Genomic DNA, 21,911 nt, shown 5'->3' on the forward strand with positions numbered 1-21,911 from the left:
CACATACATATATATGTAATATTTAGTATATAATATGTATATACATATTATATAATATGTAATATATATGTAACATATAGTATGTAATATGATATATATATATATATATATATATATATATATATGTAACCCATAGCATATAATATGTATATGTAACATATGCATATGTATTATATATTACATATATATTTGTAATAATATATGTAATATATATATAGGGTGGTTGGTAACTGGTGGTACAAGCGGAAAGGGAGTGATTCTACGCGAAAAAAGAAGTCGAAAATATAGAATAAAAATTTTTCGTTTGAGGCTTTGTTTTCGAGAAAATCGACTTTGAATTTTCGCTCGGTACGCGTGCACTTTATCACGTCTCGTTAGAACGGATCTCACTGTAGATCGTTGTCTCGATTGACGTTATGTTGATGAACACTTCCAATGTGACCGAAGTGTTTTCCTACCTATTAACTTACTATCCGGCTTTTATCGCTATCCACTATCAGCACCTATTAGTCTACCATCATGTCTACATACAGCAATCGGGAATATACGGACATGATACTTTCGTTAGGTGCGTGTGGTGGTATCAACCGCAGCTGATCATTACAGACACCGGTATCCCAATCGTTGACATCCTGACAGACGTGTTATTCAAAGAGCAGAACGAACCCTCGGCGAATATGGTTCTTTTGAAAAACTTAGACGACATGGTGGTCGTCGACGACGCGTTAGTGTAAATGTTGAAGAGCAAATACTAAAGGACGTTTTGGAACATCCTGACATAAGTGCAAGAAACCTTTCGGCAAATACTAAAGGATGTTTTGGGACATCCTGACATAAGTGCAAGAAACCTTTCTTTGCGGTATAATCTTAGTTGCTTCACGATTCTTCGAATTCTACACAAAAACAACTTACATGCTTATCATATCACCAGAGTACAAGGACTCATACCTCACGATAAGATTTCGCGAAAGGCATTTTGTCATTGGTTGCTTTAACAGCATGCCAACGATGCAGAATTTCTGTTAAAAATTTTATGGACCGATGAAGCGAAATTTACAAGGGACGGCATGTTTAATGTCCATAATATGCATAATTGACAAAATGAGAATCCTCACTCTATTCTTGAAACACATTTTCAAGTAAGATGGAACGTAAACGTCTGGGCTGGCATAATGGGACATCTAATTATTGGGCTATATTTTTTCGAAGGAAATGTAACGTCAGCAGCATATTTCGATTTCTTACAAAACACCGGAATTATTACCGGAATTATTAGAAGATGTACCGTTGAGAACTAGAGGAAGTTTAATTTCTCAACAAGACGGCGCACCGCTACATTTTAGTCGTCATGTGAGAGATTTTTTAAACCAACATTACCAAGGCTGGATTGGTAGTGCTGGAACAATAGCTTGGCCACCACGCTCTCCTAACTTAACTCCGCTTGACTTTTATTTATGAAGTCATATTAAATCAATTGTCTATCCTGAAGAAATCGCAAGTTGCGAGCAATTGAAAGAAAAGATTATTGTAGCCTTTCATACTTTAAAACAATCGAATACGTTAGAAAGTGTTCATACAAATTTAATTAGAAGAGCAGAAGTATGTGTTCGGCAGAATGGGCAATATTTTCAGCAATTTTTGTAATAATAAACTTTATGATTACTTCATATTATTTCATTATGTATTCCTAATTTTCCGTTACGGCAAAAACAAACTTAAACTGCGATAATATCCATCGAGACAACGATCTACAGTGAGATCCGTTATAACGAGACGTGATAAAGTGCACGCGTACCGAGCGAAAATTCAAAGTCGATTTTCTCGAAAACAAAGCCTCAAACGAAAAACTTTTATTCTATATTTTCGACTTCTTTTTTCGCGTAGGATCACCCCCTTTCCGCTTGTACCACCAGTTACCAACCACCCTGTATATAATATGTAATAATTCTCGATTAATAGATGTATTTTTATCTTAGTAGGCATAGGGTTATAGTTACCCTATGAATTCTTAGAACTGCTCCTTGGGAGAGAGCAAGCGTGTTATCTCTAACTGCTAGTCATTACTAGGTACTACTGAACCATCAGATTATAAAAAATAAAATTTTTATGCTTTTAAATTTAGAATTATGACGTCATATACATCAATGAAATTGTTTATGTTTTTTGATGAATGTGACACTAAACATGATTATATCTGAACGAATTTAAAGTACATTCCTTGACTATTTCATACTCGTTCAATGTTTCTCATTCTCATTTTCGAGGGGTGTGGAAACCGATCAAAATTTACATCGACTCGACAAAGGTCAGATGGAATTGGTTTGAAAGCCCCAAATAAAACTATTAAGAGAATATATATAAAAAATGGTGATGATAAGCCTTAGATGAATAAACACCAGATTCAAAATTTGAAAGAAGGATTATTTTTATATTGATAATATTTTTAAATTAATTGTAAAATTCTTTAATAACTTTACATAGACGACAAAGTTAAAATAAAAAAGAGAAAAATATAAACAACTAAAGATACACTGGTTGAACCTCTTCTGTTTTTTTAGTTTAACGTCTTCTGCACAACTCCATATGTGAGACTGAAAGAAAAGTTTCTTATACCTCAAATAAAAGTGAATATCATCACTATATTAGGTTTGGTTTTAGGGTAGGTTTTTCAATCCGCCCGCTGTGTGGCTACCGGGAACGCTTGCATAAAATGATAATAAACTAATTATAAAAGTAATAGGGCGTAAATAACTGATATTATTTTACGAACTAGAAAAATTGTTATTGTTTGCGCTAGCGTTACTGGGCGGCTCATGGCGGTCGGATTGAAAAAAGTAACCCAAGTCCAACACACAATAGATTGATGATATTCATTTTTAATTAAATAATAGCAGATATTTCTTACAGTCTCACATATGCAGTTGTGCACAGCACTTTATGGCTTAATCTTTGCTTATATAAACTATATAAAAAAAAGAGGGGCAGTCAGCAATCAATACTAACATGTACGCCGTTATGGACGTACAATTATAAGCACAATTTACTCTAGTGGTATTGATAATTTTTTGCGAATATTTCGAAACTATGATCAACCGACAGTTATATGTACAGGAAAAAATTGTCTAAAATTTTGAGCTTTTCAATATATTAAAACATTATGGAAACCGTAAAGGACGTAGCTGTTTCACAGATTCACCAAAAAATTCAATGTTTTATAGTGTTAAATTAGCATGCAAGAAGCATTCCTATCTATTTCTTCTTAATAGTTGGACTCTTATCGAGCCGATCCAAAGTTTGACTGTTCGTTCAAGCTTGTACCCGAGTCATGACTTGGGATCCCAAAACTTTTGGGAGTTGGAGCAACATGAATTTACATAGATCGGGGCTGATTCTGTTCGAATTTCTATCGGCCCGCCTCGAAGTTTCGGATCCCGATACTTGGGACGATCTGTACACCTCTAATATCAACTCTTTCATTGTGGATCTCGTACGGGCCGAAAATTAAAAATTGTTAAGATTTATAATTGCTACAATGATACATGTACCATACGAGACGTAAGTATTAATTAACTAAAAAATTATATCAAAAATTTACTAAAATGGTAAAACAATCCTTTTTTCAAATTTTACAACATAGTTAATATAACATATCGTCATTTTAATCCACATGAAAAGGCTAAAGCTCACTTTTGGATTGATTTGAAAAAAACTGTCCTTTAATTCTTTAAATCTCTTTATGTAAAACATTTTTTTTAAATAGAGCGATTTGAAAGGAGGTAACAAAAAATAAAGTTCACATCAATAACAGTCGCAATTTACAGGAAAAGTGACTTATCACTGATTTTAATGGGATTTTTTAATTACCTTGTAGATATATAAACAATGGGAAATATAAAAAGACTAGTGGTAATCTTGACAAAAATAGGAAACTTTTTTAAAAATGGAAGGAGGTAGGAAAACTTTAAGAAGTTAGTGGCTTATAGAAACCTATTGTATTTTTGATGTAAATTATGGTGAATGCAAATATGTCATTCTTATGGAAATATCGGTCTTGAAGAAGACGCCACAGATTGTGCAAGTCTCATCTCCAGCTGGATTAAAAGAGTAATATAGAAAGCGTTAGTTAGAAGTAAATAAATCCGCAACCGGCAACGTTATTGCAAGATATAGTATAGTTAAATTATATTAGTATAGTTATTATTTATTAACTAATATATTTTTATATATATTAACATATATTGTGAATCATGTTGCGTGTATGTGTGCCCCCGACAATAGTATTATATTAACTGATGTGTGTCACAAGGAGATTGTTGATCGGAACTTACACATTACGTGTGCATGTTGTTGCTAAAAGAGTAAAACCTATATAACTCAAGATAAAGATGGGAATAAGGTAATTTGTACCTTTCCATGTATTTCTTGATACCTGCGGTTCTTCATTATACGATGGAGTTGCTGATTGCAATTTTATCAAATCTAGATTAACATTTATACCCTTCTTTAAAATGGACTTGAGGCAGAGGTTGTAGAATTTGTACCTTTCTTTTTGAAATCAACATTTCAGTGAAACTATATACTCATGTCGACATTCAATTTGTAGTAAATTAAAGCCATTTTTGCTATCAAATTCAAATGGTTTAATGTCATCATCAAGGAAGAAAGAAAATAGTTTATTGCTAAAAGGAGGAAAAACAAGAGGGACAGAAATACATAGCAGGGTAACATCATGGATTATAGAATTGTAAAATCCTTAAATTATAATTTAATTTGTTAACACATTGGCGACGAATGATACATCATAGTATAAATGCATTATTCAAGTTCTATACTTGGGTATGGATGATGCGAAAACATGTCATCAAATATCTTCGTATATTTGTCTCAAAATAAATTTATAGGATATTATAAATGGTCCAATTTCCTTTAGAAGAGGCTATGTTAGATGTCTCACGAATTGAAAAAATTGTTTATGGATTTAACTTTCTGTTATATGTCGCGATGATTGATACTAAGACTCATGTATACAGTAGAGAGATAAAGTACGGATTCGACGGTTGGACTTCAGACCGTAATAACTATGTTTATAACAAGATAAAAGATATTTCTTTATGGTTGATGAAATGACTATGCATCGATAGGACGAGAGTAAAATTTGTTAGTCTTTCTTTGAACTCCGCAACTATTGCATGTTTCTCAACAGCCTGTGGTTTCCTGTGTTTGAATAGTAAAAATTTTATTTCTTATGTTTTATTAAAAATCCTTAAATGGAGGAAGAATTACTTTCGAAGGAAATGATATGAAGATTTTATCAGAATTCGCTGATGATGAATATAACAGTGAAGACTCTGATATTGGACCGGTACGACGAGAAGTGCATCTGTTACACGTGCTTTCATCGTTACTATCAAATAAAGAAGAAACAGAAATAGGAGAGAATAATTGATTGGATTGATCCGAACTTGATCCAGAAAAACATAACGAACAATTCGAAGGTGTCGCTGGAGTGAAAATCTTTCCAGATAATCCTCAAATTGTTACAGATGTCACGTCTTTATTCGTTGGACATAATTTATTTGAAAAAATTGTCCTCGAAATAAATCGTTATCATAATGTAAATAGCCACAGATATAAAAATTTTGCACATAGATCTAAATGAATCGATGGTCACAGTTCCGGAAATGAAGAAAGTATTTGCCCTCATAATAATTATCGAAATTAGGAAAAATAAGATTGGTCCACAAATTCACTTATAGAAATTCCAGTTTTTGGCAATATTATGAGTAGACGTCAGTTTTTGCAAATTTGTATTTTCCTCCGTTTCTTTAATAACACAGTTATCCGTCCAAATGACAACAGGCTAATAAAAGTACAGGAAACTATAGATTATTTTGTAATAAATTTAAAATCATATCTATCACTTAATGAAGGCATAATCCCATAGAAAGGAAGACTTCGACTCCGAGTTTACAATCCGAGCAAAAGTATAAAATATGGTATTTTCAATAGAATAATTGGCGAATCGAAGACACGATATATTTACATTCTTTCCTTTATTGTGAAAAGAGTATTATTTTGGAGAATACTGGTATAAATATGGTATAAATCAAATGGATCAATATCGGAAAGAATGGCATCATGTGTATGCAGAAATTTTTTACAACAGTGTAACTTTGACTTCTAAATTATTATCGAAAAAGGTTAGATTTTGGGGAACAATAGGAGGAAATCAGAGAATGCCGGATTCTTTAAAAAAATATGAAACTGCAGCGTGGAGAGACATACCGCGAAAGAGAAAGGGGAGAAATTATGATACAAATATGGAGAAGTACAATGTAGTTAACAATGTGTAGAAGTAGTAAGTAGTTCGGAGTAGTAACAATGTGTTAATATCATTTATTGAGTGCTAAAGTGTTTTTAAATATCATTGATCTATTTGTTGTCCTAATTGAAATAATATCTTCAAACCCAAATACGTATGCTTTAATAAGCAATTCAATAAAAAGTATGTTTTTATAAACAATATTAAGTACTATACCTAAAATTATTTTTCTTTATTCCCATTTTTAAGACGTTTTTATTTTTTTTTCAAGGTCACTGAGATCCGACCGTCTATATCTTCTATTTTTCTCACTGATTATACGTATAAACGAGGAAATTAAAAAGAAGTCCCATCAAAATCAGTGATGAGACACCTTTCTTACAAATTGATCATTTTATGAACTGATGCAGATGCTGGATTGTTGGATATGTATCCAATATCCATTTACAAATCTAAGTAATGGGGTATACAATATTCTAATGGCCCAATCTTCTAAGTCAATGCAATTTCGATTTACTTAGCATATCTAATCTGTAAGTTGGCTGCAAATTAATACTTAGTAAAAAATTAGTATACCATGTGTATGAATAGTTCGCCATAACCATATGAGTGTTAAGGATGGTCCCATTGAATACTGAGATTTAGTAATACTGTGGATGATTGTATTTTTAAATACTTTTGTGACCTTTGCAAAATATACACTTGTACTAAAATATCTTGCAACTTTTGCATTTTTAGAATCGTTTAAAATTTTATCAATATAATCATGATAGTTGTAACAATCATAATAGTTAATCACATTTCTCTATGGATTGGTCCTTGTATCACATTATTTCATATAAAAAAGTATTAAGTTGCTTATGCCAAACGAGATGCATTAACCAACGCATAGAGAAATGTGATTATTTTAAAAAAACTTGGAATTAAAAAACTCTACGTGTCCACGCGCAAAGAAACTAATAACTTCATGTCGTGTCCTTTTCGAGGCCATGCAACTCTTGTTTTATAATATCGTATATCTTTTATAATAATGTAAAATTATGAAGCTAGTTGCTTCATTCTATTTATGGTTGGCTACTTCATGCGCTAAGGAATTCCCTGTTTCTGCATTAATATCACGTTATTTATTTCTTATCTGACTGCAAAATGTAAATATATTGTAAATAACGTCACCGCAAAAACCAATAGAACTTTAATATAATTTTTCAAGAGTACGATTAATTTATGACTCATGGTTCCTTTTGCAAAGTTGGTAATACGATGCAAACAGAAAATGTAACTTTTTGATCTTGAAATTCTAGGTCAAGATCAAAATCAATTTTGCGGCAGTTTTTTTACATTAATCTCCACCAAACCAAGAGTGCAGGATCACATTGTGATGGTTCCGACACTTATTTTCCTTGCATCCTATACATTCAATTAAAGGCAATATAAGGTATATAAACATATATAAATCCTTTGACTATAACAATTATTTTTTCAATCTCTTAAATATTCGCTTTTTTCTCGATTTTATCGCGTTTCTGATTTCGATTAACGTTATCTCAGCATTACTAAATTCATTAGCCATTGTACTTATTTCTATACGTTTGCCTTGATTTTCTTGCACTTTCTTGCTTACATTCAAACATCAGTTTGTGGTCATCATGTAATTTTAGGTTTTAAAAATCTCCGAAAACGGTCGATTTGATAATCGTTGGGATCTTATATAATATTTGCACGCGCGTGCTGAATAACGAATGACACTTTCTCGAAAGATCAATCTTACTAACAAGATACAAAAGCAATACATTAGTTCACCGTAAAGTCGGTGTGACGCAACGTAGACGGATTGAAATGAGAACTATTTGAAAATTATATTAAAAAAAAACCTTTTGATATTTTATTTACAGTAACTGCCGAAAGTATTCGAATACTCGCCATAGAATTTTTTAATGAATATATTATGTGCATTACATGAAATTTTTTGAACCAACAACACACATCATGATTATAATAATAAGAGGAATTGGTTCGAAAAAGTTTATAGAAGTTATTAGACATTCGTTGCGAACATATATTTTATGTAAAATTAGTATATAGTGTGAGTAGTCGTCTTAAACATAAAATTAGTGATAAAGATGGTCTCATTACATGTGGCTTATTGATATAACAAATAATTGACTGTTCAAATATTTTGGTGATCTTTGCGAAATATATAATTTACTCCTAATAAATATCTTGTAACTTCTATATACATTTTCAGATTCGTTTCAAATACCAATGTAATCACCATAATCGCGTTGCGTTATAGTGTTAATAAAATTTTAAAATACTTTGTATAACATACAAGGTGTCCCAAATTTAAACAATTGAACTTGATCAGTATGTTCTGTGAATGTAAATGAGAAAAAACGTCATATAAACATAGGACGGCAAATGCTTTCGGAAAAAGTTATAACAAAAATATTGATTGGTCGGGGAGGACACATTTGGACCGCCAGGTTGTTGGGATCGCCAGATCTTAAATTAATAGACTTTTATCAGTGAGGAATAGTGAAAGTGATTGTGTATAGTATAAAAGTCAAATCGCAGAAGAAAAGACAAGAACTAAAAGTAGAAAGGATTAATGATGCATTTACTGAACTAAAGCAAGATAAACATGAAATCGGAGAGTAATAAAATTCAATTTCCCTACGATATCAAGCTGGTATTCGAAACGGGAGACGGCATTTTGAGATGAAAACATAAATTAATTTTTTCACTGTAATAAAACGTAATAATAAAGTGTTTGCGAATCTGTCTATATAACATTTTTTCTTATTTCTGCTCATAGAACGCTGCGGAAATTTGATTATTGAAACTTGGGGCACCCTCTATACGCTACCATATAAAAATATTTGAATATTTGGTGCAATTCAACCAAAACATTGAAATTTTTATTATATTTTCAACATTATGATGGAAGATTGCTTCTCTACTTGCTAATTTTTTACTTCTTGTCATAACTCGGATCAAATGTTTTGTTACATTGAAGTTTTGTTGAATTGATTGAAAATCCATATTTATTTCTAACAAATAACTAATACCTCGGAAAATCTATATAAACTTCTAGAATATGGTTGGAAATACATCTCAATTAATTTTGCCATAATTCAATCTCTAGCCATTGTTAATGTTTCATTTTATTTACATTAATAAATATTAACTATAGTTTTTATCAATAAGATCAGAGGCAAAAATTAGATTAAAGGCCTTTATTTACAGTATATCCTATATATTTGCAATACATAATTTGGAAATGTTTAAATATTCATGCACGGTAGCGTTCATAAAATGTTTTTAGGAGTAGTTTTAGTAGGAATAATTTCATGAGTCACATGTATAAAAACTTGAATATTCTAAGGTATTCTTATTTTGATAATATATGGTAAACGTGTACGTTGACCCAATTGGCGAATCAACCGTGGTTTTAGTCCCTTGGATGGTTCGCTTAGACCACAAGCACTCGTCCACCAAGTTGTCGCAATAGTTAACAAGGTGGGGATGCGGGTCAGGCTCAAGGAGGAATTTCATGATTGTCGATGCATCGAAGTGCTGAGCTGTGGGTTTATGATACTGCTATTCAATGTTCAGAAACGGGCATGTAGCAATTCATCTGGTCCGTAGATATAGGATTCGGCAGCAATAAAATAATTTCTTGCTTCTTGTTCCTGATTTCGACGAGCAAAAGATTAAATCATAAAGTTTCTAAAGCATCTCAAAAGTAGTATATCATGCGCCCATGCTGTAAACGTAAATCTAGTAGCTTCACTGTAAAAACTAAACATAACTTTTCAAATTTACATTCAAAGAAGTTTAATACAAAGGAAAGAAGAAAAGATTAAGACACAATCATGAGGACATGTTCATACATCAGACTTATGTGATATATGTACATATCCTTCTTTGACTATTGTTTTGACTTCTATTTGGCATATTTCATATGACAATTATTAAAAGGAAAAAGATGAGTCTAAACCGAACAAAATAATGGGAAGTGACAAAAATTATAAACTAACGAAGTAAAAAAATTACAAGTTATTTATAATCCAATTATTTATTGCTCTGTAACTAACAATAAAGTCTCCAGACCGTTTGTAATTTATCATCTTTTCCTATAATTTTATAGACATTTGTTAGAACTTTGAATAGGGTAAAAAGGCTCATGTATTTTGCATTTCATTCCGTTTCGCTTTTCTTTATGCAATTTATTGAATTTCCTGTTTAGTTACATTTTCTTCCAGCCATTTCGCCGTTACGTCTTTTCCTTGTCCCATTTTGTTTCTTTGCACGTAACAATTTTCGGTCCTTATTTTAGTGCAGCGTAGAAGGTAAAAAGTTCGTAGAATTTGTTCAATGTTAACATTAATTTGGTTAGGTTGTTCATTTTGCGGTTTTATTATTTCAACATCGACGAGATTTAGTTACGGTCGTTAGATAGTGCTCAGCCATTGATTCCCAGAAGATAGAAATTCAGCAATGAAATATATACTGGAAATGGGAATGGAAGATCATAGAATTGGTATTAAATTTACAACTTTCGATGATAGCAATAATTTGATGTTAGTTCAGAACCAGTTTATTGCAGTATAGCAGTATATCTAGAAGGAATTGTTTTTTTGTAAAGGAAAATATCAGGAACCCATTGCTTGGAACGAATTAGATCAAGGCGGGTTAACGATAATGTATTGGCAATAAACCACTACATTTCGTCAATATGTGACAAGTTTTTTCACTCCGTCAGCGAAGAACTCTACTGATAAAATGCTTCGCAGCTATCTTGACTTCATCCTCCATATTAAAATAAATACCTTTCAAGGCTTTCTTTAATTTAGGGAAAAGTTGGAAATTCGATGAATTTTCGGTAGCGCAGTGTTTTACGCTGTTAAAAATTCGATTGTTGCACATCGCTTGAATGTCGTTCATATTACATTCATATTCAACTTCGTTTTATACTCCTTGCCATTGTGTCAAGTAAATTTATTGACAATTGGGATTATTATAATGGAGCGATGTAGCTACGAGCTAGGTGCACCCGTACCGTTATAGCTGTTTTCGTTCTTGAGATACAAGCGAGTATGCATTGTTTATCACTCCTCTTTATCTCATGACTCCTACTATCGGGATTCCCAAAAATTTCAAGAATGCAAACAACGTTTCGAAATTAGTTTTGTTGAATATGTCCATGTTATGGAATGGACAAATACTATATTGACATTTGCAATCAATGATTTCACTTCTCATGAGCAGTCATTTATCACTTACAATTTACTAGATGACAAAAGACTTTCACATGCGACATTGTACGTTTAATTTGATTCGTTTACGCAAATCCTATACTGCCTAAAACTATTATAAACACTTGTGTGATAAATTAAAAGTAATCTTTTCATGTTATTTTAATATCAACGTAAAAAAAAGTTATTTTACCAAAGGAGTTTCGACTATTGTAGTAATATTGTAGTAAAATAGTGTACTAATACAACAAGGATGAATACGTATCCTAAATTAGTCTCGAAAAGCGACTCAGGTTTTTGAAATTCTTGGAAATTTCTCGACTTTCGAGATACTTTCAGGAACCAGACTCTCGATCCCTAAAAATTTTTCGATCCGACCTAATTCGTCATTTTCTAATTCTCGAACACCTCTAATCTATTGGTTTCAAAATTCTCTATTATCTGTGATCATAGGAATCTCATATTACAATTGACCGATCAACAGTTAAAGCTACTTTACTAATCTCTCTTTCCTACTTTTTTATTATAACTGCTTCCACAGACTTTATTTCTGTTCGATTAAATAGTAAATATCTCTATTGGGATTAAAGGTAAAAAGAAATGTCCAAAACAAAAGTTGAACTGTTCACGCTGGTAAATAGAGTGGTATAAATACACTTTTTTAATGCATGTTTCTTTTAAATTACATATAATTTTTATCGCAGTGTTATAGCTGATGTCAAGATGAGTTGAACCATATATGTTACGACCTTGTGAAATGATACACCTTGGATTCATGAATTTAGATTCGGTTACATCTTCAAGATTGTGAGTTTTTGTAGCAATGCAAAGAAATCAATTATTGATAGAAAAAAGGAAGTAATCGAGCAAAATTGAACCAATGAGCTAATTGCTATTTCGGTTTATTGTACTTAATATAACGGTTTAGAAATTTTTCCTTCAGAAATCCTGTCCTGTCTGCCAGAAATATGTTGGAAAACTGTCATACTGACATTACATCACTTAATGGATATTTAAAAGAAAGTTCTCTTAATGTTTCAACAAAATGTCTTGTGTAAATGTCACGTACAGTGAAACTTTGCGCATTTGAATATCCTAACATTTGAACGTTCTGTTATGCGAATATTCTGATATCTAAACAGTGTGTCTATTAGTAACAAATGTTTTTTTCTGTTACAAATACTATTATTACATATATACTATTATCATTACTATTATAAATATGTAGTATTTGTTTTGTAGCTAAGGTGAAAGACTAAACGGATTTAATTCCGTATCGTTATATCGGAGGGTCCTTGTTACAATACCATTATTATTATATCTATAAAGAATAAATGAATGATGATGATGAGGGTCACGTCGAATGTAGTTTAGCGGTTAAAAAGATATGGGGTCCTTAGACATCAAAATAAACTGACAATCTCCTTCATCCCTTTTCTTGATTATAAAAAGTGGTTGTTTTTTTATTCGGAGGTTCATAAAAGAACAATATTAACAATAATCACTAGTACTTTATAGAATCTTCAATTTCTTTCACACCTACTAATCAAAGACGTGTTATGCATTTGATATTTTCGAGATGTAATTTAGAAATGATATGTATAAGTGCTTATATACTTGGTACGTATTATCATATAATATTATCATATCAATGCATATGAATATGAACGGGCAAGTCTTGCACGTGCCGTGCAATCACTTCAGATAGGTCAAGATAGACTAAAGTTTATTGAAAATTTATAGTATTACGTTACAGTCTTTTAAACATAATTTTAAGAATTTATGTCATAGGTGCTATTCATATAGGCACACGAAAAGAAAAACTACCGTTTTTAGTTTCTTTCCCGAGGTTCTTCCGTTAAGTCCGTTTAATGCGATGCCTGAGGCAATTTAGAATCCCTAATGCCTGTGTAAATAGAACTAACATTATTGGTTCGTTTTGGTTATTGTTACGTCGCGTAACACTCTACCTAGCCCAGGTCACACACCGCGGGCAAGATGGCAACCAGATGTCTTCGGATATTCACTGCGTACCCTCAATAGTCTCAAGTATCTTCCATAAATCTCAGGAATTTCCTAGTAAAGTTCCTTCAAACCAAACAAACGTCTGTTTCCGAAGAATTTCTAAAAACTATTGTCTACCACGGCTTGACAAGGGAAAGTTAGTTTTTCTCACGTATGATGCAACTTTCCTCCCACTAACCACTTTCTCTTGAGGGCGGTTAAGACCCTTCGTTTAACCAATTAACAATGAAGCCTATTTCCCTCACTCTCTTAACTAAAATCGTCACCAACAAATGGTCCCGTGCGCTAGACACACCCATCCTTAGCTTTCTTCCGACACAGCATCGTCTCTCAAGACAGTACTGATTTTACATCCTTCGAACGGTCAACATTCTTCGACCGGGTATACACACCCGTAGATCAGTCACTCACTCATCTCGTACATACGCACCAGCGTAACTGCCTTCGTTACAAGTTGTTGGGATAAACGGTGAAATATAACTTACTCTACTGTGTCATATTCATTTAACCACCTCTGTTATCTTAACCGAAACAGGGGAACGACTACTTCGCGGCGTCGATTCACCGAATCGTAGCGAGAATTTACGCCTCTCGCTGACGCGTTTTCCTCGCGACCGCGTCTCTCCGCAAACGGTCGTAACAGTTATTGTCACGCAGGAGAAGATCTCAAAAACCTGTTTGCATGAGTTACGTAGACTGGATTAGAGTTTTTGGAAACCATGGGATGTTGCTCTTCTATTTGATGGGGATTTCGTAATTCAGTTTATTAGTGAGTTTTCATGTGGTCAGTTTAGTGTCCTTTGTGTAAGATCTTTGATGTGCATAGTGAGATTGGGTACGCCAGATTTTTCATGTAGTTTGCGTGAGCTATAGTCTCTTGGTTTGTTCAGGATTATCCTTAGGAATCTATCCTGGATTTTTTACTGAACTACAGACCTATGTTTCATATGCCACGACGGATCTTGTACGTATTTTGTATAGGAGTATTTTGTGTTTCGGGTTTGTTGAGCATTTTGCGTATGCATTTTAGCCGCTCGACACCAGACCTGTGTTCCATATGTCAGGATTTTGTATAGGAGTATTTTGTGTTTGATTGACAATGGACTCTCTATCTATTAGGAAGAGTTCTAATTGTTCCAAATAGTTTTTTATGCGGTCGTGTATGGCTGATTTCCAATTATCTTTAGTGTCAAGAATGACGTCTAGATACTCGCCTTTTAATTCTGTTGTTTGCTGGTGTACAATTAGTTTGATGCATAGATGTGTTTCAGTTTTCTCAATATTTGGGTTCCCAACTCTAGAGGTGGGCTTAACACTAAGGAAAAATGATTTTGATGGTGAGCAATTGCCTCCTCTGGCTACCATGAAAATGTGTACTGTCATCTGCATACATACACATGGGCGCGCGCACATACATACACATGTATATGTTTTATATCTTCTAGTACTTTTAATACTCGTCTAATATTTTACTGAAACGTTTATATTTATCTGATATTTAAGGGCCCTTCTGCGGTTGTGAGAAGAAAAAGTGATTTTTGGGGTATTTTTCAAGAAAACGCGTATATATTTATTTCCATGAAGGGTTTGGTTAATAAAGATACATTTAAAGAAATCTTGTTAAATTCGCATGTAAAAGTATTTGTTTATTTAAGAATTATGTCCTGGAAGGCCTTTTTAAAAAGGTAGTTTGCGGTGAACACTCTTGCTGGAAACTGAATCATCTGATATTAAAATTTCGGAAAGATATAGCTGATATATTAGTTTATTTAATCTTTAATTGAAACATTTTACATGAAGTTTATTTGGGACAAAGTGACGGATGTTGAAAGTCAAATGACTGATTTTCATTTTAAAAAATATTCATTTTTCGATCATAAAATAAAAACTAAATATTTAAGAATGAAATTCATCGACTAAAGATTAAATTTTTATACCTAACGTAAGCCTTTAAGTTTCGGAACGGATTAGTTTTCGATTAGTCGTGGGTACCGACTTTGGAAATGCGTATTTTGACAAAAATGTGTAAGTTCCAAATTCCAACTTTTTAAAAACTTTTTGTTTAATTTACACAAAGTCATCTTGAATCTTTCAGGACATATTCTTGAGATAGTAGTCCGTGTGCTTCAAGAAAATATCAAAACCCATCAATCAAATTTTTCTAATTTCCTAGCACATAGGACCTTTTGAAATAGTTAAAATATTGTAATAGTGATAATAATATTAAATTGAAGTACATGCCGATTCTTATCTATAAACTATACAAGTAATTGTAAAATTATGCCCTATTATTTATATATTATCCATATAAATTTTATATTTATATATTATCATATATAATAATATATATATAATTATATATATACATATAATTATATATTATCCATATATATATTATCTATAAAAACGTATTTTCGCATTTAAATATCTAAATTAAGGGAGTTGTAACATTCAGTAACCCATTAATTATTTATTTTTATTTGTTTATTCTTAAGTAATATATTACATTGAATATCAACTGATTATATGAAGCATTATCCGTGGGGAATATTTGGTTGATAATCTGTCTATGGGATTTAGTCCAGATGAACCACATATATAACTTTATTGGTTCTTGCCACGACTTGGATTTTTTTTAACAGTAATAATATTGTGATATCCTCATCAAAAGATTCCTTACTCCAATGCGATTTATAACATCCTGCCTTGACCATGCTATTTCACGTAAATTTTTCAGTTTACGCAACGTCAGTAAATAATATTACTTAAATGTACGATCTCCGGACGATATTTTGAAAACACTAATCCTGATAATGCAGTTTGTATACTATATGATCACCTTTATTATGGGATACATCTCTTTATGCCGAAATACTGCATAATTAGTACTACTTTTTCCAAGAAGTGTTTATCTTCTCTTATTGATCTTATTTGCCGGAAGAAAAGTGCGCACTACGCTTATAAACGAACGCACCAGGCAGTATTCGGATTATACCTCCTTTTCTTTAAATTTCGCACCAAACGCGAATATTATCAAAGAGGTGCTACAGCCAGTATGTAAACAGTCCTAAAAAATTAATGCTGGATAAGAATAATATTCATTTTTCTGTAGTGTTATAAATAATCAACTGAAGTTTCTCAAACTACTATGGATAATCTAGGTTCAACCGATGTCGAATCGGCCACGAATCTATTTGCATCTTTCTTTGATTCTGTCTATAGCTCTCACTCTGTAGTCTTTCCAGATTTTACCTTCGATCAATATACCCAATTTCAATAAAATCAATAGTTTACAAACATCTAGGGGCCCAAGCATTGATGAAATCGATTTTTCTTATATCATGCAATTTCATATTCGCACGAGCATTGCGAATCATTCTATACTTCTCCTTGATTACAGGGATTTCCGCTTTAGTTTGGAAGATTACCTTGATCACTCCCATCTTTAAAAAGAATCTATAAACCAGAGATTCAATAAGCGAAATCGTATTAATTTAATATATGCATAAATATACTAAACTACTTTATAATAATCGTTTCAAAACATTGTATATTTTCATAATATAATGCAAGTATTGTTACGAACTATAGTGCAAGAAGCGTAATAGAAAAACTCGATACAACTTAGAACACAATTTCATTAATACTCTCCTCTCACACGTTATAATTAGATTAATCTTCTTCTGTCGTTCGATTCGATTGTTCTGCTAGAGTAATCCCGAGAAGAGGAATCGTTGATTTCTTCGGAATATTTGTATCAAGATTCTTCTACTATATATGTAGGTCATCTTTCTACGAAGTGTCATATCTCAATCAATATGTGTCAATCTATGCCTCTTCAGATCTGCTTATAATTTTTGTATACATTCGTCAGATGATACCGCCAACAAGTACGAGAAAAATATTTTCTAAAGAATACCGTGGTCAATGTACACGGCATAAATAAATTATTTATCCTGACCATGACAGTATCATTTTACACTTCTGGATAGGTGGAAATATGTAAAGAATAGCCACAAAATTGAATTGATACCTTGAATTTCAAGGCCAAATTTTTTTTCATTGAATCATATTCTGCTCATCATAGAGGTAAAAAATCCCAAAGGATTCCCAAAGTGTCGTAATTTAACTGCTTTCTATTAATAACTAATTTCTATTAATTCTTGAACTCATCTTATTTATAATTGTAGCACGTAGATACCTCCGATATAGCTATGGCTACGCGTCAGTTTTTATAGGGCTACGCCAACATTCTTGTTTAAGCAACTCCGAACTCACATCTCTATATTCCGGCCAAGTTTTCCTAAATATTACGCATCGTTTTTTAAGTGATAGAAAGCATGTTCAACATGATATTTTTATTATTTAACGGATCCGTTCATCCGAATTGAAATGATTGATTGAATTTATCGAATCGTTAGAAATCTCTGCGATCTGATATTTCCACAGAATGCAGCGGTCTTTTATTATTTCTGGTCGATTATCGATATATTTTACGCGCTAAAAGATAATTCCCATCTGCTTCATCTATAGATCGTTATGTAAACTCTATGTGACTGTGAGATATATTGTAAAAATAATTAAATTTATATATTATATATAGAATTAATGAAAGACATCATTTTAACATCATTTTGGCTTTTGTTTTTCATATGTGTTTTAGATAATTAAACAATACATTCCATCTTGTATTTCCTGGTTTATTGAGACTATGACTTAAAACCTTCTGCTTTTTGGCGATGTCGGACATTCAGATGCTTCCCACATATATATAGGGTGTTGCATTTGAAGATTTATATGCAGTTATCTGTCGAATTATTGAAAGAAAAGCTTCTACCAGAACTTACTTTATTTTGAGGGCATTGAGAGCAACAAACTCTATTATTAGTGCGATTGTGATTTATGTTTAGGGTCGAATCGGCGATATATTTCAGCAAACAAAATGTTGGCCATATTCAACAAAGGTAAATTTTGAACGGCAATAAATGATCTTGAATGACTTTGAAAGGCTTTCATATTATAGGATGATAAATTCAACTTGAAAAGGGCTATACGTCTATCTAAGTAAAAATATATGGTTTCGTTTCTAAAGACAAGGGTCATCTTGAAATGTAAGAGCAACGTTCACGTAAACGAGTTTTGTAACCATTACAAAATTTTCGTCGAAACAAAGCAAATTCCGCTTGGTAAATTTTTTTGAGTAAGGAATAGTTTAGCAGCTAATTGCGTGTGAAACTTCAAATGTTACCCTACATATGTATGTGTGCATGTTTGAATATTAGTTAATTTTGTAATAATAGATGTAATGTAGTAGAGTTAATGTGCTATGCTTTTATCGTGTTTGACCTACAAAACGTTTAAAAATAATATTGGAAGATATTGAGAATTCTCAACAAATGTCAGTTACGATATTACTGTAACAGATATTACTTATAAAATTAAATAAAATTAAAATTTTTAGAAGAAATATTAAAATATATTGAAATATATTGAAACATATTTACTGAAACTGAAAGAAGACAAAATCGAAATTATGAATTTATCTTTAAATATTGATTGTAGCTTTGAAATATGTTACACATGTTACACTGCGTGATTCTCTTCAATGCAGTTAAATACTTCTAGTGGTAACATATCAGAAAGATGTCTTTGTTCAAGAAATTGTTTCGAATGAAAATATCAGTCACAAATGATAAAATATCAAACTGATATATAAATGTTATTTTACTAACAATACATATTATATCTCATTAATTCCATGTACATATATATAAAATTCCATTGTAGAGTTTTAAAAAATTAGAGGATTCACTTAATTAAAAATGCTACAAATAAAATTATGTCTTATATATAAACCATAATTAAAAGAAGAATTTCTGACGAAAATAATATTATTTAATATCATAAATAGTACTGGCATAGTATAGTATTATTTAACTGCATTGATTAAAGTTAAGCATACATAATTGTTATTTTATAGTTAAATTAAATTATAATTTAGTTATTCCTTAAAAAAGTAATCATGTAAAAATCACAGAGTATTTATTTATTTTTAAGAGTATTTATTTATTTTATTTTAGGTAATACAAACTGTTTCACATACAGCAACTCAACCAATAGTTGTACAAACTGTTCCATCTAGCACTGTCCAAAATTTTCAATCTGATGTATCCAGCACCGTACAAGAGACAGTTTTTCGAGAAAGGAGTGGGACATACTTTAATGCAGTACCAGCAACCCTGCAAAACTTTTTACCGCCTAATTTATCATATAACTTTTATAATATTTCTAATATTACATATAAAGAATGATTTAATATAATATAAAAATTATATACTCAAATTAGTTTAAACAAATATATACGTATACAAGTTTGTTTAAACAATAAGTAAAAGAGGTTCTTTTCTGGTGTTTAAATTATGTAAAATATTTATTCATTGTAAGTAGTATTAAAAGATAATTTATGTAAAAATTGTATTTTTATTGATATGGTTAATACAATCACAAAGAACAGATTTTGAATTCAGAATTTATTCATATTGTTAGTGTGTGGCAAAGTACATACTGGCGAGAGAAATTAACTACTTATAACGCCTTTAATACTGCGAATGAAATAATAATAAGTCTGATTTGAATTGCTTATCCTTTTCTTTATATGTATTATGCAAATGTATATGATTTATAAACAGCACAAACAAACTTTAATTTCGGCATATGAGAAATCAGTTCATCAGGTTTGAATTTTAGCGAGAAGGTTCATTTTATGCATTATTGTAAATGTCATTACGACACATCTCTGAATCTGGATTTTTTCTGCCTGAATTTTTTCGTCTTACAATTCCATATCACTTACAAAGGAACATGCTAAGTGTGAATCGCCGATTTTAATAATGGTTATGTATGATGTAGTTCTCGAAAAACTATTTGATATGTTTTCTTCTACATATTGACGTTCATGTTGGACAGGTGAAAACAGCTTTCCAACTTGTAGATTGGAAATATATTTATTTTTATAAAAAATATAGTAAAAGTTAGCATAGTTTTGTTCATTTTTGTTGTAAAATGTTGGTCCATTTTCCTTAAAATTTACATCTATAAAGTTTAAACAATTGTACAAAATGTGAATAAATTGGAATTTTTGTTTTCGGTATTATAATAAAAATTATTGTCTTTGTTATTTTCGTCTTTGTTATTTTATATAAATGAAGTTGTTAGGCATATATGATCGTGTATGATCGAAAAGTTGTAACAGTATATAATTTTCTATATGATTAATATGCTATGTTTCATTAATTTTTCTTCGAGAAATCAAAATTAGTGTCTAATACATGATACATATTAATAGTGCGATTATAAAATCGGACAGTGGATAAAATTTACAATTTTCGACAAAGGCATTGAGTAGCTTTTGTACACTTCCGGGCCCGGACGGAATCCCGGGCCGGATCTGGGAAGAAGTGATAGGGTCAGAGCCCCCAAACATCGGCGCCTCTACACGAGATGTCTGAGAGAGGGAGTCTACCCCTGAGTATGGCGGACGGCGAGGCTGGTCTTGCTCCGTAAAGAGGGCCGACCGACGACTTTGTAACGTCAATTCACAACAGACCCCAAGCCACTGTGACATTAGAGGCCAGATGTGTGCGGGCCCTCACCGCATACCCTCAATAACCTCAAGGACCCACTATAAACTTAAACTTTTAGTTTATTTCTGTAAGTTTTATCGGTTTATGGATGGTCCTTGAACAGTCCTTACATTTATTGTACGTTCCTACCAATTACGGAGAAAGCGGGTAGTTACCTAATGGGAAAACCGAATATTTGGCTGACGGAAATGCTGGTTTTTCTCATAAACAATGTCACCTATGAGCCACGTTAGTAGGAGGCTACCTCCTCCTATCTTCATTTATTATCGTTATAACCAATTGGCATGGCGGATCGTTACCCTCACTTTTCCTAACGAAAAGTGTGAACAACGAATCCGCGTTGTTAGTTAAAAGGGACACGCCCGCACCGAGTTTTCCTCTGTAATAATACGAGAGCACCTCGATACTGAAAACTACAAACTCTCATCAATCAACATCTCTCCGATCAGTCGCGTAAACTGTACTTGTGTTATTTAATAAAGAAACATAAGTGGAGTTACGGGTCAACCTTCATGTATTTAAAACCTAAGCCTTAATTTTACATTTTTTAAAAATTATTTATTTATTTAAATTTTACAATTTGTCCAGTAGGACATTTGGTAAAATATTATAGCGGTATCCTAGTATAGCATGTGGGTGGCTACCCCCAGCGGGGGGGGGGGA

At 32.0% G+C, this 21,911-nt stretch overlaps 1 protein-coding gene and 1 long non-coding RNA gene across 3 annotated transcripts in view; one reads left to right on the top strand and one right to left on the bottom strand.

The window, feature by feature from the left end:
* Positions 1-20,649, top strand: part of LOC105680824 (zinc finger protein 260) — a 34,698-nt gene extending 14,049 nt beyond the window's left edge. Inside the window, exon 8 of one of the 2 annotated variants that reach the window (XM_012386038.3) lies at positions 19,686-20,649. In XM_012386038.3, coding sequence (XP_012241461.1) covers positions 19,686-19,916 — 231 coding nt within the window. In that variant the 3' untranslated portion in view covers positions 19,917-20,649. Of the gene's footprint in view, positions 1-6,593; positions 9,599-19,685 lie in introns of those variants that run through there. The other variant, XM_024367870.2, reaches the window with a different exon arrangement.
* Positions 689-943, bottom strand: LOC105680825. The gene is made up of 2 exons (XR_001102311.3): positions 849-943; positions 689-793 (listed from the first exon to the last, which is right to left on the bottom strand). It is a non-coding gene; the product is annotated as an uncharacterized LOC105680825 (long non-coding RNA).
* Positions 20,650-21,911: the final 1,262 nt, after the last annotated feature.

This window comes from Bombus impatiens, unplaced genomic scaffold (assembly GCF_000188095.3).
Source record: "Bombus impatiens unplaced genomic scaffold, BIMP_2.2 scf_0369, whole genome shotgun sequence".
NCBI classification, from domain to species: Eukaryota; Metazoa; Arthropoda; class Insecta; order Hymenoptera; family Apidae; genus Bombus; species Bombus impatiens.